The 27859-nt window shown below is 37.1% G+C and overlaps 1 protein-coding gene across 1 annotated transcript in view; it reads right to left on the reverse strand.

Annotated features, from left to right (window-relative positions):
- Window positions 1–27859, reverse strand: part of LOC6052276 (proteoglycan 4) — a 176572-nt gene extending 148713 nt beyond the window's left edge. Inside the window, exon 1 of the mRNA XM_038249224.1 lies at window positions 27234–27859. Coding sequence (XP_038105152.1) covers window positions 27234–27326 — 93 coding nt within the window. The 5' untranslated portion in view covers window positions 27327–27859. The remainder of the gene's footprint in view (window positions 1–27233) is intronic.

Here is a 27859-nt window from a genome sequence, read left to right on the forward strand (position 1 = left end):
GAAAGTTCGCGAGATCTCTTTTTCAGCCAACCATGAGACACACCATTTATCACCCAAGCAAGCGGCGACGGCCATTCCGGACTGACAACTGGTTTATGGTTATCATTTCGAGCGTGCAAAAGACGGGGGTCCCCGGAGTGGCAGCAGGCCATGCTGATAAGGGGTCCGTCATCGTATCGCAAGGACGGACGCGTCGTTCCGCACCCTGTGCTCTGTAAGGTTGACGAATGTCAGATGTCCTTTAGCGAAAAAAAATGTATTGCCTTCTGGGGTAGGGGAACCTCAATCCTTTTTTATTTTTGAAATTTGAACTTCTTTGTACGGTATGTCCACGCATCCTTCCTCCCCTGAAGATGTTTTGAAATGTGATCCGTTCAAAGAATCATCTCTGCGGTTAACACAACGCAGTAGGGCTGGCCACTTATTTTTTAAATATAAATCTTTTAACCCCTTTCAAAAGTTGCATGATGTTGAATAATTTTCAAAAATCAAGTGAAAACAGATCAAATTGCACCTCCTCAAACTTCAGGTTCCCTACTCAGAATGCGAAAGAAGAGCGTGCCCAACCAGACTGATGACTGTTGGGAGTGACAAATGAGCACCACCGCCACCAGGCAGAGTAGGGTGACGTTCTGAAAATCAAGTAGGCCGTGACCCACGCAAACACTAGACCAGCGATTCTCAACGGGGGTACCGGGCCTACTTGATTTACATGGCAGGGGGTACCAGCGTAGAAGAAGGTTGAGAATCGCTGCACTAGACCATCAACTGGACGAAGCTGGCGAAAGCTTCGAAAGTGATCTAGTTGGCGAGTTGTATTGGGAAAGCTGCTGTCTTGCAAGAAAGTTTCAAGAAATATATAAATAAACCATGGCAAGAAATCAGCTCACGTTCACCTGACCCAATTTCCGGGACTCGGTTATCAAAGCAGACAAGTTTCGAACCGGCCCAAAATTTCATCGAAGGGGGGAAAAGCCGAAAAAGTTGTGTGTAAACTTCATTGGCATCATTGGTAAGGGGAGGGGGGAAGAAATCTGAACAGATAGGGAAAGGATAAAAACTTTCCGGCTCGTTGTACGAATCCAAGCAACCTTGGTGTTTGAGCCATCGGGAACCGGAAGTGAGGTTAGGCCCAGCAGCGGGACGTCGTGGTATTGCCATCTTGTTGCACGGCAAGGTTTATAGATTAAATGAGGTATGGTGGGTTTTTTCCAGCTGTCAAAAATAGAAAAGTGATAATTTTAACAATTTTTTGGCCAAATTTCACAGAATTTGGACTATTTTTACCTTGCTCGCACGTCGCTATTTGACGTTTTGAGAATAAAATCAAAAATTCTGACACAATTGCCACGTGTGGCAAAGATGCACGTGCAGCAAGCTAGCACGATCGCGACGCGAAGCAAACTGGAACGTGGAATGTGTTGTAAAGGTAAATAAACATGAAAGAGAGAAATATTTGAATAACTTTTACCCACTTTCCGCCTTCTGGTTACACTGCCGCGGGTAGGCCGGCGAATTCCACGTGGGAAGAGACTTTTTCTTCTTTTTTTTTTGCTATAGCTTTCTTTTTCCCAGGAAGGCAAACAGAGATTCATCTCACCGTGTCTCCCGGAATGCAAATACATGTATCGGAGAGTAGATACTGGGAATTTCACGTATTTTGGGACATATTAAAGGAGAAAGATGGTCTCCTCAGAGGAAGGGGTAATACACGATAAGAATGTTTAATATGTTTGAGAAAAAACTTTTTGAGCGCTTATCTTTCCCCGATAGACATTCTAGAGCAGTGTAAACAGAGTTTCGTCAAAGCATGCCTTGCTTTCTTTTTTCAATGGAGCACACGATGCTTCCTCGATTAATTTTGACAACCGGGCGTCTCCATGGTTTCACACCCCACCAAAAGCCTACTGTGACCACTCGACTCCAGTTTTCACACCTTCAACACATGTGTCAATAACCGCGCGCGCAGGTGACTGACCCTCCCTGACTGTCGACGCCTACTTTTAGGCCACCGCTCGGATGTCATGTCAACCGAGGCTGCAGCGCCTGCTTGGGGATGATAAATTTTTGATGTCTTCATTTTCACGTGATGAAGCGGTGATGAGTTTTGTGTTTCAGAGGGGTGCTGGGAGTACATTGCAAAATTAAAAATTTAAATGAGGAAGAAATGTGTGCCGCAAAAAAATGCTCGGTACGGGGAACAAAAGCTCGCGCACAAATGGATCGTAAAAGCGGCTCCAGCGAGGGGGAGTCCGAAAAATTTCCCGGCCAGACGGGCTTTTCAAATTTCCATGAAAATTGAGTGAGAACGGTGATATTCAGTTAATTAGGGGGAGACACCCCGAACAATGCAGGGGTGGAAATGGAGGAAAAAAGAGGGCCAAGAATTTTAATGAGGAATTTATCGTGTTTGGCCGATTTGAGTTCGCTTTTTTTTGCTGGCGGAACTGCAGTAAAGGAAAACATTCCAGGGGTAATTAAATTGAATGGAAGTTCAATGTTTGTTTGGGTTTCCGGGAAGTGCTTTTTAAATTGAATTCGGACGATGCGAAATGGTTTTTGTTGATTCAAGAACAGAATCGCTTTCCGTTGGAGTCTTGTGAACGAAAATAATCCGATAACGAAATAAAACATTAAAATGACAATGTTCAATTTAAAATTTATCAACAGATTTCTCTTTATTTCTCTTTTTTCAGGTGAGAATTACAACGTAAGTCAAAACGACTTCAATTGACACCGACAACGTCGTCTACAAAGTTTCAAAAGGGACAAGTCGGTGGTGGCAACATACCTTCGCTGCAACTGACGTAAACCTAAATTTATTCCGCTTCAATCACCTGCACACAAAGTTTCCCCGTTGAGCAGCAATTTCACCCTTGAGAAAACGGCAGTAAGTAAGCAGTACTTTGCCACCAGTCAGTGTCGGTTGAGCAGGTTAAGCTAACCCTTGGCGTTTTATTTCCAGAATAAATAAGTTTTATTTTTGCCCTGGTGAGCCAAGGGTCGCAACTTTTTTACCCCCTTTTCACGTCCATCAAACAATGTCATATCTTGTCTTTCTTGCTTCGAGCTAGCGAACTTTTCTCTGCACCCGGTCGCGTAAAGTATCTGGAAACTTTGTGCCCTGTAATATTTAAAGTGATAAAACGTTACATTTTGTCATCGTTGATGCGCTCGAGCTCTGACTTCCTCTCCGAGTATGACTCACTTTCTATTCGTTTTTGTATCTCGAAAACATTTCATACTGCAAATCTATAAAAATGTCAAAATTGTCAAAATTGTCAAAATTTTCAAAATTTTCAAAATTGTCAAAATTTTCAAAATTGTCAAAATTGTCAAAATTGTCAAAATTGTCAAAACTGTCAAAATTGTCAAAATTGTCAAAATTGTCAAAATTGTCAAAATTGTCAAAATTGTCAAAATTGTCAAAATTGTCAAAATTGTCAAAATTGTCAAAATTGTCAAAATTGTCAAAATTGACAAAATTGACAAAATTGACAAAATTGACAAAATTGACAAAATTGACAAAATTGACAAAATTGTCAAAATTGTCAAAATTGTCAAAATTGTCAAAATTGTCAAAATTGTCAAAATTGTCAAAATTGTCAAAATTGTCAAAATTGTCAAAATTGTCAAAATTGTCAAAATTGTCAAAATTGTCAAAATTGTCAAAATTGTCAAAATTGTCAAAATTGTCAAAATTGTTAAAATTGTCAAAATTGTTAAAATTGTCAAAATTGTTAAAATTGTTAAAATTGTCAAAATTGTCAAAATTGTCAAATATTACAAAAATATTTGAACTTAAAACGTGGCAAATCTTACTAAAAAACATTTTTTCCGTGTAGGTAGTTTTTAAGTGCAACCTTCTCGCGAGCCTAATTACATGTAAATATTTCCAAGCTAGCCAAACAGAGCAACATCATGCATAAGGGACGATATGCAAATTGTTTGCGCTTAATGGGCCGTAAATAAAATATTTTAAATTAAAAACATATTTATATAGCTCGCCGGAGAGAGAGAGAGTGAGCGAGTGCCCAATAATGGCCCCGACACATTCTACATTCTAACAAGCTGTGCATCCAGGTTGCAATTTGGGCCCGCCGGTGGTCATGCGGAAAATGACAAACAAAATTTTTCAGAGTACACTAAATAAAAGTTATTTATAGTTTTAAGAAAATTCAATTAAAACAAAAACAACAAAGTCATCCTAAAAAAAAAAAAACAAAATTATTAAAAAAAAAGTAACATTTTCTCACAGTGTCCACACAACCGAAAACATATCGCCATATCAAACGAGCACTAAACAGTTTATTCGTGACACATTCTGGGAAATGGTTGGACCAACCAACCGAGCAACCAGCAGCAGGCCATGCCATTGTTTGCGATTTGCGGACGACACTGAAATTACCTCTGACGCGCCTGAATGGTGGTGTGCACATGCAGGCTCGTTGAGCGGCGATTCTAAATCTATTGTTATTGCGTTTGTTGGGAACAAGTAGGCGATAGCCTCTTTGTTTTTGTTTGAATACGCTGCAAGTGACCACTACTAGAGGAAATTAGGCTTAATTTAGCTGTTTTATTGATGCTTTTGTTTTATTGATTGCTTTTATTGATGCTTTTGATAAGAGCACAAAATCAAGTCAGATTCAAAACTTTTTGGAGAGCTACGCCTACTACGCTACGGCACACCCCCGATGGCCGATCGAGAATGATGCCTTTCAGAGCCTGAAATAGATTTCAGCTAAATTGATTTCTATTAAATTTTTAACCATCCTAATAAAATATCGACATGTAATTTTCTTTCATTGTCTTATTTTTTTGCGTTCGAAGGAAGCCATGACGAATCCTCTTAGGGGGAGATCATCCTGCAGCTGCGAGTGAAGCAACCAGGCAAGACGCTCCCACTGGAGCCGTTCCGCGCGGGCGAGGCCATCCGGTCGCTGTCAAGACGTGGACCACCTCGACGACGAGGAGCTCCTGCACGAGCTTGCAGCACAGGGTGTGAGCGGGATCTACCGCCACCCTGCAGCAGCCAAGCCAGCAGGTCGAGAGCAACACCTGAACGCCAGCGGCCAGCCATTCCGCACCAGTGGGCTGATGGTCCTGACGGTGCGTGGGACCAGCCAGCCCACCCATGTCCAGTTTGGTCCGCTCCGGCTGCCCAAGCCGTGGAAGGCCTCCGCGAGCGAAAGCACCAGCCCCAACAGCAACAGCAACACCAACAGCCTGGCGGAGGCTCATACGCAGATGTCCTCCGAGCAGGTGGAAGCAACGCTCAAGATGGCGTCGTTCCAGCCGGCGGTCCTAGGGGCAGCGAGGAGCATCGGCCAATCGCCAGCGGAGGGTCAGGGTGCCCCGGTGAGCACCAAGTTACCGCCCTCATCGGACTGGTTGGCCGGCTGATGAAACAGCTGGAGAAGACGTCAAGACGGAGTGACGAGCGCATCGAGGCAGCTCTCCTCCAGATGCAGGCGACAGTGGCAGCGCAGGCGGCCTCCGTGAACCACCTGATCGGAAAATCTTCAAGTGGAACAATAAAAGAAAGTTGATTTTGACGTAGACTTACGTCTTTGTCGAAGGTACTGGGGTGTCATTCCAAAAAAACCCGGGCCGAAGGCCCTGGATTACTGCGTCATCCGTCAAACGCTTATATCTTCCTTCCCTCTAATCGAATCGACACGATTTATGTGCCATTCGATTCGAAAATTATTCAGTAATTTGCTATAAAACTTTCATTGTTGGCAAAATAGTTTAACTATTGAAACAATTGAATGTTTTAAAATGTTTTCAAAATGCAGAGATTTTGCAAGCAAAATGAGCGCTTCCCACTCACGGACGGGAATGTCAAGTACCTATTTTGAGGGGAAAATCATCTGAGCAACGCGACCGAGTGTCGGTCGCGAAAAAGGAGGGAAGTAGCGGGCCGAAATCATACATAAGAACGTGCGCCAGAGCCCATTCCATCATTCACGTCTCAGACGTCGGACCGGCAGCAGCAGCAGCAGCAGCAGGAAAGCTCAGCCCAGAGCAGCAGCAGCAGGAGAGAGACCAGAGCAGCAGCAGCAGGAAAGCTCAGCCCAGAGCAGCAGCAGCAGGAGAGAGACCAGAGCAGCAGCAGGAAAGCTCAGCCCAGAGCAGCAGCAGCAGCAGGAGAGAGACCAGAGCAGCAGCAGCAGGAGAGAGGGACCAGAACTGGAAAAGAAGTGCGCATCGCCTTCTCGTCGTCACCGTCAGCCAGTTGCCTCTCGATGGCCGGACCGTTAGGATCTTTCGTGGTTGCTGTGATTCGGAGGTCCTTAAACCCCCATCCCTCGTCCCACCCGGGACGAGGCATCAACAAGATGAGGCGCGCGCCTGCTGCCTTCCGCCGAAAAGCCTCTCGTGGGTCAAGCCTTGGTTGTTAAACAATCGGGACATCCAACTAGCTCGTCGCATTCGCGGCGAGCGCTTCTGAAAGATTTACGTCTCATCAAATTCTAGTGTTGAAAGAGTTGCCCTCGTCCCATCCGGGACGAGGCAGCGAGCTAATTTGAATTTAAATTTCAGGAACAAATTTTGGTCTTCGGGGGCGACGGATTGCACAGCTTTCTGAGGCTGCTCTCGCCCCCAACCCCTATGCCCCCTCTCCCCCTCCCCCCATTCGGCTCGCTAAAATTCCTTCGTCTCTTTCTTTCCTCTCTTTGCCGTTCGAATGGGTGTTCCTTCCAATATATAGAGCTGATTCTTCAAATTAATATATGGAAAACCCACATGTCCACATATCTAAATTTTACGTAAGTCTACGCCATTCCGGTTATGTCTGTGACATAACTACTTTGACTTTTTGTTACTGCTTTCGGGCTCGCGCCAGCAGGCTGAAGTCCGTACTAGAGATGGAGGGGCTAGCTCGTACCAGTGATCTGCCACGCGCGCGTTTTCGTTCCTTCTGTATTGGTGAAAAAATAAACAAAAATGACAACTCAAGCCGTTTGTCTGTGCAACAACGTTTGACAGATCTGGATTTGATGGCAGTTGGCCATGGATTTTAGAAGCACAACAGCAACACAGTGCAGTGGTTCCTTGCCGGTGGAACTATAATTAACCAATAATTTCAGTAAATTTCATCATCCCGGAGTCGAATCAAATTATCGCCACCGTAAATTGTGATCAGCCAATGCCAATGCGGCCACCGGACGGAAACGGGACTCGCATTATGACAAAATACTTCTCCTCTCGACACCAATCAAATTGCATCATCGTTATATTTTGGCGGTTTCTGGAGGTCGTCCTCCGGCCTGATGATGATGCCAAACATCGACACGCGCGGCGCTCAACGCGAAACTAGGTTAAGCGTAAATCGAATCTAATTTCCGGGGTGTGTGTGTGTTCGTTTCGTGCTCCTGGCGCTCTCACCTTGATCGCAAAAGCGCTAGTATAAATATTAAATATACACTCTCGGTGCGCGGTGTTGTTGTTGTTGTGGTAGGACGACTGCGTGGTTGATGCCGGGAAGAGGAAAGGTTCCAGCATCGAGGAGCAGGTGAGGGTTAATTGCATTTCTTCACGGTTTAAGCTCGTTCCTCCGGAACGCGGCGGTGAGCCATCGCTGATGGGTGGCAAAATTGATGCAGGCGTATGGACCAAATTGCATTTTTTTTCAGGATAATTTTAACCGAACTTGGTGATGCGTCAAAATGGAGTTTAGCAAAAAAAATTGAATGTCCAATTCTCAAGCTGATTATTATTCTAAAAGTAAAAATCTGAACAAAACCACCCACTCTTAAGCCTTTTCATTCTCCTCAAACAAGGTACAATAATGTTACGATAGTGTAACAATAGCGTTGTGACAACACCCAGTTCCTCACTAATCCGACTTAATCCCGTGTGTGTGTTTGTGCCAAACCCATCCTTTCAAACGGAGAGGGCCATTGTTCTTTGATGGAGGTCCTCCCATTGTTGGGTGTCCTCGCCACCCCCACGCATGAAAAGTGCTGAAAATTTACACCCAAGACTCCCACCACCCTTTTGGTTTTATTCACGCCTTTACGACTCATTAATGCTGGGTTACATTATATTCGCATCAAAAGCACATCAAAAATTTATTCACACACACGCGAGAGCCGCCTTTCGACTCTCCCACACAGCAGACTTGTTCACTTTTCAACTTTTTTTTCCTCCCGCAGCCGCCCTCGCAAAAATTTGGCTCAGATTTCAACCCCTCGAAAAAAAGAGTGTAGGTGAACATATTTTGACTGACGATAAGCGCGCGCGCGCTTTTTCTTGCCCTTTAAAAGCTGTAAATAGACGAGGCTTTTTTTAATTTTATGATTTTCAATAAAAGTTTGATACTAGTTTGTGTCCTTACTAAACGTCTATACTGACAATTTAATTAGGCATCATTTCAATCGACTTTTTAGTGAGGACACCAACCATTAGGTTTATTTAGCATTGCCGAGACACAAACCGTACACAAATTTGACTCTGATTTCTACCCGCGTGCGCTTTTCATGGCCTTCGATAGATGTAAACAGACGAGGCTTTTTTGAATTTTAAGATTTTCAAGAAAATTATTTCGAAAATTGCGCTGGTTTATGATTGGTTCGTGTCCATACGGAGCGTCTACACTGAATGCTCTAAAAAGGCAACATTTCGATCGATGTTTTAGTTAAGACACCCACCATTAGGTTTATTTAACATGGCCGAGGCACAAACCATAATTCAACCCGCGCAAACCAGCAAAATACTTGAAACTGGATGACGATGCATTTTAACAATTTTATTATTTAAATAAAAAGAATTTCGAAAGTTGCAATTGTTGATGACTTGTTTGTGTCCTAAATTTTCGTTTTTACTGGTAACTTTTATAAGGCAGCATTTCAATCGACTTTTTAGTAAAGTACGCTTTTTCGTACCCTTTAAAAGCTGTAAATAGACGAGGCTTTATATTTATTTTAAGTTTTTCGAGAAAAGCTATGTCAAATATTGCGATAGTTTATTATTGTTTTGTGTCCTAACTAAACATATACTGGACATTTAAATAAGGCCACATTGTGCCACTCATCACAGAGACAGGAACCAAATTTAGCTCAGAAAAAAATAAACTGGAAAGTGGGTGATATTTTGACTGACAATAAGCGTGCGCTTTTTTTTTGCTCTTTAAAAGCTGTAAACATATGAGGCATTTTTTAACAATATCATGATTTTCGAGAAAATAATTTCAAAAGTTGTGATAGTTTATAACTGGTTTGTGTTCTGATTAAACTTCTATACCACAAAATAAGTATGTTGACTTTCTATCGACATTTTAGTAAAGACACAAACCATTCAGTTTACTTAACATTGTCGAGCAAAAACCATGCTCATATTTCAACCCGCGCGCTTTTTCAAGACTTTTGAAAGCTGTAAACAGACTAAACTTTTTTAAATTTAATATATTTTCAAGAAACTCATTTCCATAACTGCGATGGTTTATTAATGGGTTGTGTCCTTATACGGCTCAGATTTTGACTCACGGACACGAAGAAAAAACTATAAAGTTGGTGGACATATTTTGACTGACGATGAGCGCGTACTTTTGTTGCCCTTTAAAAGCTGAAACAGACAAGGCTTTTACAATTTTATCATTTTCAAGAAACAGCATCTTAAAAATGCTATTGTTGATTGCTGGTTTGTGTCCTTACTGAACTTCTACATTGAAAACGTTTATTAGACAGCATTCATATCGACGTTTTTAGTGAAGACACCAACCCATAGGTATATTTTACATTGCCGAGACACAAACCAACATGCACATTATGAGAAAACCGAATGTTTCAAAAGCTCCAATCGGTTTTCAAGGACTGTGCGAGAAAGTTTTTCGCCTTTTCCTCACGTGATAGCGAGCGAGCGTGCAAACGGTGAAAAAAGTTTCTCACCACCCACAACAAAAAAGCACCACCTCCTCAACCATCATCAGTTGTTAGGACGCGAGTTCTTGTTGTGGTGGCAGATTTTGTCGAGTGTTTTTTTTTTGGTCTGCAAAAATAAAAGAAGCGTGGGAAACATATTTTGTGGAGACAGTTTCCGTATATCCGACTTTTTTCTTCATTTTTGTTTGTTTGGGCGTCGACTTTATCTCACTGACGTGATGGCGAGATGACAAAGATGACACTGAATGAGTTATTATCCGCTGGAAGAGTTTTTGTCGAACGATAAAGAAACTTTAAGTTATTGCGATATTCGCTGTAGTAAAAATATAAAAAATTAAAATCACAAAAATATCAAAGAAAATACAAGAATTTCGACCGTTTAGACGTTTTAGCGAAGACACCCACCCTTCGGTTTATTTAACATTGCCAAGACACATTCCAGGCACACATTTTGAGAAAACTGAGCTTCGAAAGCTTTGTCGGATTCCAAAAGAAAGTTTTTTTTTTACTTTTCGTCACACACAAAAACACAAAAATTCAAAGTACAGAAAAATCATAAGAATTTAAAAAAAATCTGAAAAAAACAAAAAAAACAGAAAAATTAAGCAAAATTCAGTAAAATTCAGAAAAATCTGAAAAAAACAGAGCAATTCTCTACGAAATCGGTCTTTTTTCTTCAATTTTATTATTTGTATTTTTTAATCCGACTGAAACTTTTTTGGTGCCTTCGGTATGCCCAAAGAAGCCATTTTGCATCATTAGTTTGTCCATATAATTTTCCATACAAATTTGGCAGCTGTCCATACAAAAATGATGTATGAAAATTCAAAAATCTGTATCTTTTGAAGGAATTTTTGATCGATTTGGTGTCTTCGGCAAAGTTGTAGGTATGGATACGGACTACACTGAAAAAATAATACACGGTAAAAAAATTTGGTGATTTTTTTATTTAACTTTTTAACACTAAAACTTGATTTGCAAAAAAACACTATTTTTAATTTTTTTTATTTTTTGATATGTTTTAGAGGACATAAAATGCCAACTTTTCAGAAATTTCCAGGTTGTGCAAAAAATCATTGACTGAGTTATGAATTTTTTAATCAATACTGATTTTTTCAAAAAATCGAAATTTTGGTCGCAAAAATTTTTCAACTTCATTTTTCGATGTAAAATTGAATTTGCAATCAAAAAGTACTTTAGTGAAATTTTGATAAAGTGCACCGTTTTCAAGTTATAGCCATTTTTATGTAACTTTTTTCGAAATAGTCGCAGTTTTTCATTTTTTTAAATTAGTGCACATGTTTGTCCACTTTTGAAAAAAATATTTTTGAAAAGCTGAGAAAATTCTCTATATTTTTCTTCATCGGACTTTGTTGATACGACCTTTAGTTGCTGAGATATTGCCATGCAAAGGTTTAAAAACAGGAAAATTGATGTTTTCTAAGTCTCACCCAAACAGCCCACCAATTTTCAATGTCGATATCTCAGCAACTAATGGTCCGATTTTCAATGTTAAAATATGAAAAATTTGTGAAATTTTCCGATCTTTTCAAAAACAATATTTTCAAAAATTTTAAACCAAGACTAACATTTTAAAAGGGCGTAATATTGAATGTTTGGCATTTTTGAAATGTTAGTCTTGATTTGAAAATTTTGAAAATATTGTTTTCGAAAAGATCGGAAAATTTCACAAATTTTTCATATTTTAACATTGAAAATCGGACCATTAGTTGCTGAGATATCGACATTGAAAAATGGTGGGCTGTTTGGGTGAGACTTAGAAAACATCAATTTTCCTGTTTTTAAACCTTTGCATGGCAATATCTCAGCAACTAAAGGTCGTATCAACAAAGTCCGATGAAGAAAAATATAGAGAATTTTCTCAGCTTTTCAAAAATATTTTTTTCAAAAGTGGACAAACATGTGCACTAATTTTAAAAAATGTAAAACTGCGGCTATTTCGAAAAAAGATACATGAAAATGGCTATAACTTGAAAACGGTGCACTTTATCAAAATTTCACTAAAGTACTTTTTGATTGCAAATTCAATTTTACATCTAAAAATGAAGTTGAAAAATTTTTGCGACCAAAATTTCGATTTTTGAAAAATCAGTATTGATTAAAAATTCATAACTCGCTCAATGATTTTTGCACAACCTGAAATTTCTGAAAAGTTGGCATTTTATGTCCTCTAAAACATATCAAAAAATAAAAAAATAAAAATAGTGTTTTTTTGCAAATCAAGTTTTAGTGTTAAAAAGTTAAATAAAAAAATCACCAAATTTTTTTTACCGTGTATTATTTTTTTCCAGTGTAGTCCGTATCCATACCTACAACTTTGCCGAAGACACCAAATCGATCAAAAAATTCCTTCAAAAGATACAGATTTTGAATTTTCATACATAATTTTTGTATGCCAGCTGGAAAATTATATGGACAAAAATGATGCAAAATAATTTGCGAAGGCACCAAAAAAGTTTTAGTCGGATTAAAAAATACAAAAAAAATCGAATGACCGAAATTCTAGAGAACTGCTCAACAGAAAAAATAAAAAAAAATCAGAAAAACAAAATCTGAAAAATTTCAGAAAATTTTGAAATTTTTTGAAAAATTTAGAAAAAATTAGAAAAATTTAGAAAAATTTAGAAAAAATTTAGAAAAATTTAGAAAAAAATAGAAAAATTTAGAAAAATTTAGAAAAATTTAGAAAAATTTAGAAAAATTTAGAAAAATTTAGAAAAATTTAGAAAATTTAGAAAATTTAGAAAAATTTAGAAAAATTTAGAAAAATTAGAAAAATTAGAAAAATTTAGAAAATTTAGAAAATTTAGAAAATTTAGAAAAATTTAAAAATTCAGAAAAATTTAGAAAATTTAGAAAATTTAGAAAAATTTAGAAAATTTAGAAAAATTTAGAAAAATTTAGAAAAATTTAGAAAATTTAGAAAATTTAGAAAATTTAGAAAAATTTAGAAAAATTTAGAAAAATTTAGAAAAATTTAGAAAAAATTAGAAAAATTTAGAAAAATTTAGAAAAATTCAGAAAAATTTAGAAAAATTTAGAAAAATTTAGAAAAATTTAGAAAATATTAGAAAAATTTAGTAAAATTTAGAAAGTATTAGAAAAATTTAGTAAAATTTAGAAAATATTAGAAAATTTTAGAAAAATTTAGAAAAATTTAGAAAAATTTAGAAAAATTTAGAAAAATTTAGAAAAATTTAGAAAAATGTAGAAAAATTTAGAAAAATTTAGAAAAATTTAGAAAAATTTAGAAAAATTTAGAAAAAATTAGAAAAAAATAGAAAAATTTAGAAAAATTTAGAAAAATTTAGAAAAATTTAGAAAATTTTAGAAAAATTTGGAAAAATTTAGAAAAAATTAGAAAAAATTAGAAAAATTTAGAAAAATTTAGAAAAATTTAGAAAAATTTAGAAAAATTTAGAAAAATTTAGAAAAATTTAGAAAAATTTAGAAAAATTTAGAAAAATTTAGAAAAATTTAGAAAAATTTAGAAAAATTTAGAAAAATTTAGAAAAATTTAGAAAAATTTAGAAAAATTTAGAAAAATTTAGAATAATTTAGAATAATTTAGAAAAATTTAGAAAAAATTAGAAAAATTTAAAAAAAATTAGTAAAAATTAGAAAAATTTAGAAAAACAAAAAAAAACATTCAGTTTTTTTAATTCAGAATTTTTTGAAAGATTCAGATTTTGTTCTGAATAAATTAGAAAATATCAGCAAAATTCAGTCAAATTTAGAAAAAAAAAGAAAAATTCGAAAAACTGAAAAAAAACTATATCAGAAAATTATGGATAAAAAAAACCTAAAAATTCGAAAAATTCATAGAAATTCTCGAAAATTCAGAAAAAATCTGAAAATTTAAAAAAAATATCTGAAATATACAGAAAAATACATTGAAATACAGAAAATATAGACACATTCAGAAAAGTACAATAAAATATAGAAAAATATAGTAAAATATAGAAAAATACAGAACAATATTGAATACAGAAAAATACAACAAAAAAAGAAAAATGCAGTCTTTTAAAGGTGATTCATCAATGAGCAATCTAAATTTGAGTGGTTATATTGCGTAGAAACTTCTTACCTTTCAAAAATTAGCCATTGGTTTACAGTGACTCAAGATTATTTGCTCATTGCGCTAATGATACGCTTTATCCACAAATTCTGGAAATGCGTTCCCCTCCTTCAGAATAACACAAGTTCAGTTGTGCATTTGAATAATTACACTCTTATCAACATCCCAATAACCACAGCGTCTCGCGCTATTTCCTCAATGCTGGTGTCGTATATCCCATTAAGACACACTCCCTGACTCCCAGCTCTGTTTGATTATGCAAATCGCGCAACATTAGCTTCCAGAGAGCTAACACACCCAAACCCGCAACTCTATTGTTCTCACCGCTGCTGCTGCATCGAATCACCTCCTCCGCCGGACCAGAAGTCGGCCATTTTTCCGAACGATAAATTTTGCAACAACCCGATTTCCGCCGCAGCTCTCGTTCGCGGCCATTAAGGGCCCGATTATCGTTATTAATTCAGTAATCGTCGGGCTGAATTATGCAGCAGCAGCACCCGCACACCGGAAGCAGTAGGCTGTGTGCCGCGGTGTGAGCCTCCTACGTGATTGGGATGACACTCGCGAGGACACGTGTGCAAGGAAGCGAACCTTGGCCTACTTGGACATAACTAGTTGAAATTTGTTATTTTTGAATATTGCGTTTAGCATTAAACTTACTTTGATACCTCTCTCCAAGGCCTACTGCGATGGTTTGTGTCGTAACGAATACCGAATCGTTATCCTGTTGAGATTGCTTTCTCCTTCAATGATTCCAATGAAGTGGGGTAGTTTGATAATTTTTGTACGCTTCTGATTTCATCGAATAAGTATTTTTTTTTTTGAAATATATCACGCATTATTTAGTACAAATCCTCTTAGAAGTTAAAACCAATTAAATTTACCCTACCGAGCATTAAATTAATGAGCAAGTGGGTGTGTAAATTTGAACCGGTTTGCACACACGATAAGCCCTTTGCTGCTGAATATGGCAGATGGAAGCAACCCCCTTCCATACCAACTTAACGAACCAAATACACAACATAAACACACACCGTAATCAGCAACCCTCGTGGAAGGACCCCTGCAGGGCCGTCGTCGCTTCCCGAGCTGAGCCGGATCATTTCGGAATCGCATCGCTCGAGATAATGCGATCATCAGCAGCTGAGATAATGCCGCACTGCTGCTATTTGAACGCCTAAAACCAAAACCTCTGGCAGCACTGCTCCATCCCACCTATGAAGGATGCTGCGCGGATCGACAGCGAGCGAGCTGCTAAATGGATAGAACGGGTGTGATTAACATAAATGTTTAATGAGCTTAACTCTCGGCTTCTAACCGGCTGCTTCTTTCCACACCTCTCCGCAAACTGATTTGGCTTCAGGCGACCGCAGTGCAGTATCCGAAGTTTGGATTATCCGAAGGTTTGTATGATACTTCGGATATTCGAATCATTAAAAGATTTTTTTTCGGATTTTTTTTTTTTTCTTACTTTTATCAGAAGATTCGATTATCCCAAGTAAAATTTTCCCAAGGCCTTTGGACAATCGAGTCTGGACGATGTTTCAATTATGCGGCAAAAGGTTGATAATTCAAAACATGACACAGTACTCCAACGAGATTTACCTAGATGGATAAATACGACGAGTGCGGAAAAAAATCACACTCTGCATTTTTTTATGGATCAATCAACAAGTTTTTAACAAGTTCCATGTTTTACGATGAATAAAAGTTGCTTGTAACAAGTTTTCAAAAAAAAATACAAAAAAAGTTAACAAAAAATAAAACTTAGTTTTGATTTCCAGACTCGATTATCCGAAGGCCTTGGCAAAATTCAAAAAAAAATATATTTTTTTCGTTGTCTTATTTTTGATTGTTGAGCTTTTTCAGTTTTTTTTTCTATATTTTTCTTGTCTGCATCGTTCTGAACTTTTCTGATTTTTTATGTTTTTTTTCTGAATTTTTCTGTATTGTTCGGATTATTTATGATTTGTTTTGGAATGTTCTTAATTTTTCAGATTTTTTTTTTTAATTTTTTCTGAATCTTTCTCTTGTTTTTTTCCTTTTTTCGGATGTTTACTGTTTTTTCTATTTTTTTTCAGATTTTTCCGAATATTTCCTAATTTGTTTTTATTTCTGACTTTTTATAATTTTTATGATTTTGTCTCAATTTTTCTGAGTTTTTCTGAATATTTCAGTTTTTTTTTTAATTTTCTGCGTTTTTCTGAAATTTGCTGCATTTTTTCTTTATTTTGTATTTTTTTTTTGTGTGACGAAATGTCTAAAAAGTTTCTACTGGAAACCGAAAGGAGCTCTGGAAGCTTTTTGTTTTTCAAAATGTGTTTGCCTTAATTGTGTCTCGGTAATGTAAAACAAACCGAACTACTTTAAGAGCGAGTTTTTCACCAATGTGTAACAAGTCGTATCGAGGTGCTCCGATTTGGATGAAACTTTCAGCGTTTGTTTGTCTATACATAAGATGAACTCATGCCAAATATGAGCCCTCTATGACAAAGGGAAGTGGGGAAAAACGAGCTTTGAAGTTTAAGGTCCAAAAACATGAAAAATCTTAAAATTGCTCGAATTTCCGTAAAACTTCATCAATTCCAACTCTCTTAGGTGCATTCGAAAGGTCTTTTGAAGCACTTAAAAATGTGCTATAGACATCCAGGATTGGTTAAACTTTTTCTCATAGCTTTTGCAAATTACTGTTAAAAATGGATTTTTTTAAAACCTTAATATCTGTTTGCAACAGCCTCCAACACCCATATTCCTATAGGTCAAAAGTTGTAAATTTGATTAAAAAATAATTAAAATAACACATTTGTGGAAAAAGAAATAGATCTTATTTACCCTGCGATCAATACGTCAAATGTTGTATCAAGTAGGCGAAAACCTGTTTTACCCCTAATCGAACAAATTGTTAAAAAATATTTCAATTCATTCAAAATGGCATTTTTTCCAATCAAATTTACAACTCCAATACTTCTAACTTACGTAAAATTTTACGAGGATTCCGAATATGACAAAATTGAGACCAAAAAGTGCCGCTATGACGGCCTACAGAGCAAAAACTAACGTTGTGAAATGTATGTAATAGAAAAATCGAAAAACTGTGAGAAAAACTGCGAGTTATTACCGTAGGCTTAAGGTCCATGAAGTTCCCTAACTTATGGGTGTTGGAGGCTGTTGCAAAAAGATATTAAGGTTTTTAAAAAATCCATTTTTAACAATAATTTGCAAAAGCTATGAGAAAAAGTTTAACAAATTTTGGATGTCTATGGCTCATTTTGAAGTACTTCAAAAGACCTTTCGAATGCACCTAAGAGAGTTGGAATTGATGAAGTTTTAAGGAAATGCGAGCAATTTTAAGATTTTTTATGGTTTTTGGACCTTAAACTTCAAAGCCCATTTTACCCTACTTCCCTTTGTCATAGAGGGCTTATATTTGGCATGAGTTCATCTCATGTATAGACAAACAAACGCTGAAAGTTTCATCCAAATCGGAGCACCTCGATACGACCGCTAGAACAAACCGAGCAATATTTACAAATACTGCCTCTTAAAGTGATTTAGAATTTTTTAATCCAAGATGGCGGCCAAAATGGTGGTGATAAAATATTGGAAAATGCATTTTTTAATTTAATAGGTATCAACCATTAAAATTTGACTGAAATTTGAAATTGGAATTGGATGTAAAAAGCAGGAAAATAAAAAATACGAACAATTTTTTTTTTGTTCGTGATTCGATTATTTGAAGTCCCATACAAACATTCGGATAATCGAGTCTGAACTGTATTATGAATACAGCAATTTCCCATGAAAACAGCACGGCCGAACACAAAAATGCTCGAATCTTAATCTAATCTAATCTAATCTAATCGAACACAAGCGCAGCCAGTCCGGAGAAAGCATCCTGGAAGAACTTGTAGTTAGATTACGCCCCAAGTTCTTTCTTGTCATTATTAATTATTGCAGTACATCCGAGTTACCCCGAAAATGTATAGCAAGAATTAAAGCGGCCAGGCCTACTGCGTTTCATTAACCGCAGAGACAGATTCTGTGAACGGAACACATTTCATAGAATCATCAGGGGAGGAAGGATGCGTGGACATACCGTACCAAACGCTCCGAATAAGTTGGGTGTGGTGTGTTAGTGTAAATTGGAAATTATTTATATTTTTAGGGGGGAAATGGAAATGGGGAAATTGGGATTGGGGAATGGGAAAGTGAGATAGCAGTAGGAGGGTTATTGAATTTATAATATTATATTATAATAAAGGGGAATATAGTCAAATAGCAAAAAAATATGGAAAGCTCTCACCAAGGAACAGTAAATCTTCAAAAGACACAGCCAGTTGGGGTCCCGATCGTCAGACCCCAGATTCTTGACCAAAAACAGGCCGATCGGATGAAGTGGAAGTGTACCATGATCAATTCCGCTCTGGGAACGTCTCCAGCTAGATCAAGATTAAAAAAAAATCAAGCCTTGATCACTTCCTGATTCTTGGCAGATTCGAACGATTTAATGAATTTTCATCGAAATTCACTTTCAACGACAACAATAATCAGAATTCCATTCCCTTGTGGAACACCAATCAGTGAGGTACTCCTGGATATTAGCTCCTGAAAAGTGCTTAAAAAGTGCAAAAATGCCTCACGGCAAGAAAAAGAGGCGGTCCTCACCAGCAGGATCGGCAGATTTGAAGAAGCTAAAGAATGCCGAAGCGCTACCTGCAAAGCCAGGCAGTTTGAGCAAGGACGCTCAAAATTCGTCTGGAAACCAGTTCGCTACCCTCCCTGTGGACGTGAGCGAGAAGGAAGAATTTGAACGACGGGAAAAGTTGCCACCCATTTTTGTGAAAACATTGTCATCGGATTCGGTGCGAAAGTGGCTGACCGGGTTTATCAAATCTGGTGCTTTACGAGCTTCCATTCGCTTGTGTGCTGATGGACTCAAAATTCTGCTACCTACCAGAAAGGATTACAACTACGTTCGGGATTTCCTGAACAACACCAAGATTGAATACTACAGCCATGACGATCCAGGTAAACGCCCCATGAAACAAGTCCTCCGTGGCCTGTACGACATGGATGTGAGTGTGCTGAAAGAAGAGCTCAAAACTCTTAAGTTGAACGTGATCGAAGTCTTCAAGATGACGAGACACAACAAGGACATCAAGTATCGTGATCAACTGTACCTGGTTCATCTCGAGAGAGGATTGACAACGCCGTCTGAGCTGAAAGCAGTTCGGGCAATTTTCAACATCATCGTGACTTGGGAACGTTATCGACCAGTGCACCGTGATGTGACACAATGTTCGAACTGCTTGCAGTTTGGGCATGGTGGAAGGAACTGTTTCATCAAGAGTCGTTGTGCAACCTGCGGAGGTGAGCACAAAACTCAAGCTTGCGAAACAATCAACGAGAACATCGAAGCGAAATGCTTCAACTGCGGCGGCGACCATTCTACCAAGAATCGAAGCTGCCCAAAACGTGCTGAGTTTGTAAAAATTCGGCAGCAAGCGACGACGAGGCACCAACCAAATCGTCGCAGAACACCACCAGCATACACGGACGTGGATTTTCCTGCTTTGGCGTCGCCAGTAGCAGGATCTGTTCGAGTGGTTCCAAATCTGCAGCCATTGCCGTTGAATCAGCGGCAAAGAGTTGCAGAGAATACAACACCTCCAGGCTTCAGTCAGCAACCAAGGGAAAACCAACCAACATCAACGGGTGAAGGTAGTAGTGACCTGTTTTCACCACAAGAACTTTTGAACATTTTCATCGAGATGACAACAACACTGCGTGGTTGCAAAACTCGTGCGGAACAAGTAAGAACGCTTGGAGCATTCATCTTAAAATACAGTTCGTAGTTTACTCGTTCTAGTGTTTTTGAATATTTCAATGATTTTTTTTTTTTAGTTTTAAGTTAGGATTAGTTGTTAAAGTATTTTTTTTCTTCTTTTTTACCCAAATGTATTCGATTCAATGCAATAATGTAAAACAATTTGAAGTAAATAAAATAAATGTGATCAGTTAATAATAAAACGAAAAATACAACAAAGATGAAGAGCATTAGGCCATACCACTTAGCATGTAAAAGAAATGTAATTATTATAAGAATATTCAATAAAGACATATTTAATTTAAAAAAAAAAAAAAAAATAATAATAATCAGAATTCCCTTTCAACACAAAAAAAAACCTTCTCAAATTAAACCATTTCAACGGCTCAATACTTTTTGCATTTTCACAAAAGAATTTTATTAAAAGGAAAAAAAATGTCAAAAATGAGGCGGAGCGAAAAAGTTTTCCAACCGTCAGCACCGGTTACTACGATCGATCACAAAAACACAAAAATGTAATTGAAAGACGAAAGTTATAGTAGGGGAAGGTGGGGCAAGACGACCATATGGGGCAAGAGGAACAATCGCTCGTACGGCCGTAATTTTTACAATTATGATTATTTCCTGTATGAGTAATTGTTGCTAGCAATGCAATTGGCTGATTCTACTGCCACATAACCGCCAAAACGACGTAAACGCCAAGGGGCATAAGATTTAATGAAGTTTTTTTCAAAACCTTTGTTTTCTTATAATATTTGGATGGTACAAAATAAGGCTTAAGGTTCGTTTTAAGGCTCATTTTATCAAAATGCTATTTTTCCTAGATCAGTAGTGTCCCTTCTAATGACTTGCACCTATTATAAAGTATGATTTAACTTTTAGTTATTTTTGTTGAGAGCTTTTAAAAAATCTTGTTCAGGTGGGGCAAGTTTACCATATGGATTTTTAGTGTGGAAAAAAATACGAATTGCTGCAACAACATATTTTATTGGAAAAAAATACATAAAAGTATTTAAAAACTGATAAACAATTGTTAAAAAAAAAATGTCCATGCTAAATATAATGATATTATGAAAATTTAGTTTTTTTCATCTAAGAGATATTTCTTTTCGTAAAAATGATCAAATTTTTAGTAAAATATTATTACTTAAATCTAAAAATGAAAGAAACGATTCAAATACATTCTAACCTGATGCATCTATGTGATAAAAGTTCAATTGTTAGCAAATTAACATGTTTTTTCATGCATTGTTCCTCTTGCCCCAACGGTTTGTTCGTCTTGCCCCACAAGTTGAGTAGAACGTACGGAAAATCAAAATTTTTAAAATCAATTTTTTACATTCAAAAACAGGATATTTTAAAAACTTGTTCTATCAAAGTCTTAGTCAAGACCTGGAATAAGATGATTATAAAAAAATCCGACAGATTTTTTAACGTTTTTGATGGGTTATAACGAGCATTTCCTCAGCTTGTTACACTTGCCCCACTTTCCCCTACTCAAAAGCGATGACCCTTATCGCTTGAATTTTGAAATTATCGCGCTTTTAGTGGAAAAATTACATTTTCTGTAGTTATTTTAAATTGGTTGCAGACTTTTTTTTTGTAAACTTCTTGTAGATGTTTTTGAAAGCCTAATTTCTTTCATTTTGCTAGGGATTTTCCTAGGGGGGCCTAGAAACATGTTCTGTGATGACAACTTTTGATGGGGTTTATCCGATTTTTTTTTTAAATTGGTAACCAGGATTTATCTGAAATTTTAGAAAGCTTAGAATATTCAAAAAGATGAATTAAAATTTTCCACACATTTATCCCAATATTTCGCTTGTATTTTTCAGTTATAACACATAGTTATTTGTTTTTCATCAAATTTATCGTTAAATTTTCATTTTAAGGATTTTAGAAGGGTACTAGTGATTGGAGGGTTATTTGGAGGGGTATTTGGAGGGGTATTTGGAGGGGTATTTGGAGGGGTATTTGGAGGGGTAAGTTGAAGGGTTACATTACACCCCTGTGAAACGTTTCAATCGACTTTGTCATGATTTCTGAGGTTAGATGTAGAGAAAATAATGATAATTTGGTTTTTTCGCAAACTCAAATTTCAGATCTCAACATTTTTTCAACAAAAAAAACGAAAAGTATCTCAATATACTTTAAAATTTTTACAGTTGTGTTTACTGTCACAAATTTATAAAATAAAAAATATTTCATGTATTTTTTAAGGTTTCACGTTTGATTTCAATCATTGTTAAACTATTCATTCTAAATATTGTTTAACATCGCTTTTAGAGTTTTTTTTATTTAAAAAAAACGTTTTTTTAAACATTATTATTTGTTTTACACTCTTTTAGTTTTTTACGTTTTTTTTTTTAGAAGATTGGGGGTGGGGGCAAAGACTGAAAATAAAATTTGCATTGATTTTACGTATCTTGGACACCGTGGTAATATTTTGTTTTAAAATAATTTGTCCGTTAAATAATGCATTTTCAAAATAGACATACCTATATTTTGCCAGGATTTTTTTTTCGGAATATAGCATCACAATTTATTAGTTATGTTCTCCCAAAACACTCTCATTAGTCAACCCAAGCTCTTGATATCGTTCCAAAACAAACACTTCTTGCGGTTGTTGGTTGACGTTCTATCGTCGTCATCGTCGTACAACTTTCCTCCAACACCAGGTGTTTGAGAGACTCAAATTTACTGCAGTTATTACGAGTTGACACACCCTATTATATTTATGTTTGCCACTCATTAAGGAAAAGACCCGCCGCACAGTGATGTCAAATTGGCGCCCAAAATTGGCACCACACAAAGCGGGGGAAAGCTCCCAAGGGACAAGTCATCACTCAATCCCAGTGTTGTTGTCGCACCAGGTGTTATTAATTAGTGGAACGTGCTGGAATATTTCACACTAATGACTCGCCCAACCAAGGGCGCCCTTATGTTTAATGATTTCCCCCTTCCCCCCGTCCCAGAGGAGCGATTAAGGCGGATAAATTGCATCGATCGAAGGTCGTAAATTTGAATAACTCGAACACATTTTTTTCTGCACACACACACACACAAAGTCGAGTTGAGAGGTCATCGTCTAGGCCACAAAGTGCCCACTTGGGGTGGCCAATACTTGTTGGGAAGCTATATTGGCTGATAAAAATTGTTTCTCGATTGAGTTACGTGCTTCAGTCTTAACATCTTCTTAACCTCTGTGGCCTGGCCGTCTAGCAAGCTAGCTAGTGCTCGACCAAAGAACCCAAAAGTGGAAAACCTGAGCAGCATAAATAATATCACACTTGACGTGCTGCTGCTTTCTGGAAGCCGAAGCTGCCACCCGAGATTTTTCACTTTTTTAAAAACAAGATTTTGAGAGAAACTCGACGAAGGAGCAACTCGAGATTATGTTGTTCGATATATTTTCATGCCCTCGAGCAAAGAAGCAGCGTGAATTGCTTCTTTCCATGCTTTCGGAGCAGATAAAACACTAAACGGTTGATCGATGAGAAAAGGGCGAATGGAATGACCTTTCGTCTTTTCACAGAATAAAAAATTCTTCTAAAATCTTCGAAAAAAAAATCATAAATATCTAACGAAACTTTGCCCTTTTCAATTGTTAGCGCAGACACTGAAAAAAAAACACACCCACCTTATTCAAGGAGATGCGAAAAAGGTCGATAATAAACTCAATATTGTCGATCTCATCGAAGAAAGACCAAACACACACACACATGAAGATGTTATTTTTGGTGGAGGGTGTGACTTTTATCGGGTGCCATAATTTGGCTTGCCGAAAAAGACGAAAAAAAAAGTTAGTGTTATTCTCTCCCCCAACTGAAAGAAAGCACTCTTTTATGAGAGGGAGGGAAAGTGAATAAAAACGAAGCCGCAGGAAAAATATTGACTCTGCCTAAGACTATCGGTGAGATACTTTGGGGTCATAATTTTGGGGGACAATAAAGTGCGGGGGGAAAGAGTGCTTATTTTGGAATAAAAGATTGCCTACACAATTGAAAATTTGGTATAAAAATCGTGAGAATAAAATCTGTTAAATTTCCCATTTCCTTTATCAATTAAGTCTTGATTATGACTGTTTTTAAAAGATTTATGAATAATTTAAAGTTTGCTGTTAATTGCTATTGTGAAGCTATTTGCTTTCTAGTATTTTTTTTTATGTGTAAACATAATATTTCGTTCTGAAATTGTAAACTATTTTTTGAATTTTTTTCCGTGATAATCTTAATACTTTTCTCGTTTTATATTTGAAATTAGAAAACCTTTGTTAAAAGTCATGTTGGGCTTTATTTGAAAAAAAAAAATAGTCTGATGTATTAAAAATGTTCATAAAAAAGCTACTTAGGAGATATACACCCATTTTAAGCCTAATAAGCGGACGTGTTTGAATGATGCTGGATAATCTTGAGTGTTCCTTGAAATTTACTAAAACCAAGTACACCAACGAGTAGAGCAACTTTTTGTGAACATTTCTGTTTATTTTCACTTTTATTAAAGGTTATACTATTCCTTTTACAAGCATTTAAAAAAAATCTTAAATTCATTCTAATCAGTCGAGTGCATTGGGCCACACCCATTTTCCTATTTTCAGCTTAGTTCATTTTTTCTTCCAGCGCTCTTTTGGATCTGCTTAGTGCTGCCAAAATTGATGAAATTTCAAGCGAACACTCACGAAAAGTAGCATTTATAGAGAATATTACCTGGCATCACTGGCTCACTCCAACAGGCGCTGCACCAGCATGTTGGTGGTGTTGGTGGCCACCCTTTGTTCTTTATTTGCCTTCGCTTCTAGCTCGGTTTTCTTCAGCCTTTGATTGGAATGGATGGTCCAATTTGAAATGTCAAAAGACTTAGCGCGTTTGTTTTTTTGATGGTGCTTGCTAATTATTTACATGTTTCGGGATTATTTTTCAAGTGAGTGACTAACTAATGTGCAAAAGAACATGTTGCCGGTAGTTGGAAGCAATTTTATATCTTAAGCGCTTTGAAATCGTTAGCGCAAGTGAAATGATATTGATGGCGACTTTCGTTAAGCAGTTAAGTGTGTGTACCACCAAAATGATGAGAAATGGTCTCGCAAAATAGAAATTATGATCAAAAGTGCATTAAATTTGATCTTTTTGGCCAGTAAATGGCATAAATTTGCGTGCTCACTCGAGGCGGTGCTGTTGATGGTAAGTTTATAGCCTAAATACTATTTTTGGAGCTTTAATTGAGCATCAAACTCTTCATATGACGAAGATAGGTGTTTGATTAGAAAAAGTTTATTTCCCCTTATATTTAGTTTAAATTAAAAACTGTAATAAAGCCGAAGAACACCGCCTACTGAGGTCACTTTGTTTGAACATGAAAATTTTATCAAATGGTACGTAAATATTGGAAAATCTGTGACTTTTGAATGAATTTTCTGATCAATTTGGTGTCTTCGGCAAAGTTGTAGGTATTGTTGAGGAATGTTCAGGAAAAATAGGTATTCCAAAAAAATGCCGTTTTTTCATCAACATGTTTTTTTCACAAATACTCTTTTTCCCATAATACGTATTTTTTTATATTTGACAGTTTTAGGGGACAAAAACCCGAATTTTTTGAGCCATAGAGAAGTATGGTCCAAAATTCTGTCACCGAGTTTTGAATTTATGAAAAAATAGTATTTTTTGGGAAAATCCAAATTTCCTGCAAACAAAATTTTGACCTAATTTTTTTATTCAAAAATATTCGAAAAGTACTTTGCAGATTTTTTGATATAGGACCCCGTTTCAAGATATTGCCATACATTCAATATTAATTTGAATATATTGTTCTCTAAATGATCGGAAAAGTTGCGAGTTTTTGTCCATTAAAAAATATCAAAAAATCTCAAAATCAAAAAATACGTATTTGGATTTTGTTGCAAAAAAGTTAAAAAAACGGTATTTTTTTTTTTTTTTTTTGCACTTCGAATTATCGAGTTTGGACTGTATTTGTGAAAATTGATAACAATAAATCGTCGCTCGTGTGCTATCTTGTGACACGTCTGCTGTAAAAAGATAGGACGTGTCACAAGATAGCACACAAGCGACGAAATGTTGAAATTCTTATTTTTAGGGTATGATAATCTAGTTGTAATTTATGGATTTGATAATTATTTTTTAACTTTTCTATACATAAAAAATAAAATTGAAAGCCAAGAAAAGAAAATACTTTGAAAATTTTTCGCCAGACTTTTTGAAGAAAGGGTTTGTATTATGCAGCTAAATTATGTAATTATCATTCAAGTTCTGGACTGTAACTTTAACAAGAAACTATTTACTCTTCTTTTAAAAGGAGAAAATAGGTCCTTGTAATTATGGCAAATTCACATAAAACATTTAAGCATGTCAGGCTAGGTTTTTTTGTTGATTTATTCAAGTTTTAAAGCACTTTGGTCCAATGTATTGCAAATTATTAATAATTCTGAATTAAAAATTTCCCATAATTTCGTAGCCTGCCTACGAACTGATTGGACACCCACAAACATTATAAGTGATTAACTTGCAAAGTTGGAAAAAGTGAATATAATTCTAAAGGACATTTCCATTGCCACAATATACCTAGATAGGACTTTTTAAACCTCGATTCATATCTCATGTTTTACATTGAGTAACAATTACGCTCTTATTATCGTCACAAGTCAGCCAATTCAAAGCGGTCATCAACTTATCACGTCGTAAAACAAACAATTTCTTCATTTTCCAGTTCTAAACATTCCAACCAAAAAAAAAGGTCAATTTTCCCACAAGCGTCATAAAATGTTAAATTTTACATCTTTCTCCACACCACGCTTCACCGAATCCCCAGTAGAATTGACACTTCTTTGCCCCCCTCGCGCCAAGATTCCTTCCTTTTCCCGGTTTTCCCTTTCCTCGCGAAACGGAAATACTTCATCAATCGGGCGCGCGTTGTTGCGCCACCAAAATCGAAATACTCATATTTATACCGTCAGGAGAAAAAAAAAACGAGAAACGACAATGGCAATAAAGAATAAAAAACGAATAAAAACTCGCGGCCTCGCGAGGACCAACCACCCGCTCCCCCCTCCCCCCCCTGGGGAGGAGGTTTGTGGGGAAAAAAATCAATACCCTCTCGGATGCTCCAACTCTCTAATGTAGAACCACACAGGAGAGCTAGCAGAAAAAAAAACCCGAAGAAGATAAAAACAAATAAAGAACCATTCACCTCGACCCCCGTTTTTCCCATTTTCCGAATGAAATATTCAAAACTTCCAGTCCGATCATCCCGAATTGTTCCGGATCGGTTCTGACCGATTCCGGGCCCGCGTTCGGTTCGACCGAGTTGTTTGGAATGTGATTCGATTTATTATTAATCGCTTTAGAACACCTTCCTCGGGGGTTTAATGTGTTTGAATATTTTAAAAGGGTATATCCGAAGAACTTACCGCTCTTGCCTGGACGCCCCCGCCGGGGTTCGTTCCGACGACGGTCAGCAGCACCAGTCCGGCCAGGGCGGCCAAATTCTTGACCATAATCATGGTTTGCGCCACTCGGTTGAATTTGGAGCGCCTGCGAGTTAGGCAACCCGTGTAACTCTCCTCCACCAATTACCGCAAGAAGACGGGGGGGGAAATCACTTAATCAACTTTCACTTCTGCTCACTTAAACACCGTCGTCAGTCACCTCCTCTCGTTACGGAATCGACACCGGAAGAAGACGCAGTAGGCGCGCGACAAAAAAAAGCCTTAACCTCTTCCCGCAGCAAGCCGCAGTCCGTCCAAGTGGGCGGCGAAGATCAATCAAAATCTAAAAAACACGCACGGCGCCAAAAGTCACTCGCTCAGTAGGCTGTGCTGCTGTTGCTGGTGTTGCCTACCTTCCGGGCGGGCGCACCGCTCACACACGTCTGCTGTCTTTTTCTTTACGTAATAAACACCCGCGGGAGCACTTTTTTTTGCTACCCCGAATCCTAACCTCAACCAAACGAGTATTTTCGAGTCAAAGAGCGAGTGAAAAACGCGTCCGTTCCGGGCGACGTCCGCTGGCAGATTGACGCGCTGCCACGAATCGT

Source organism: Culex quinquefasciatus, chromosome 1, assembly GCF_015732765.1.
Source record: "Culex quinquefasciatus strain JHB chromosome 1, VPISU_Cqui_1.0_pri_paternal, whole genome shotgun sequence".
Classification (NCBI taxonomy): domain Eukaryota; kingdom Metazoa; phylum Arthropoda; class Insecta; order Diptera; family Culicidae; genus Culex; species Culex quinquefasciatus.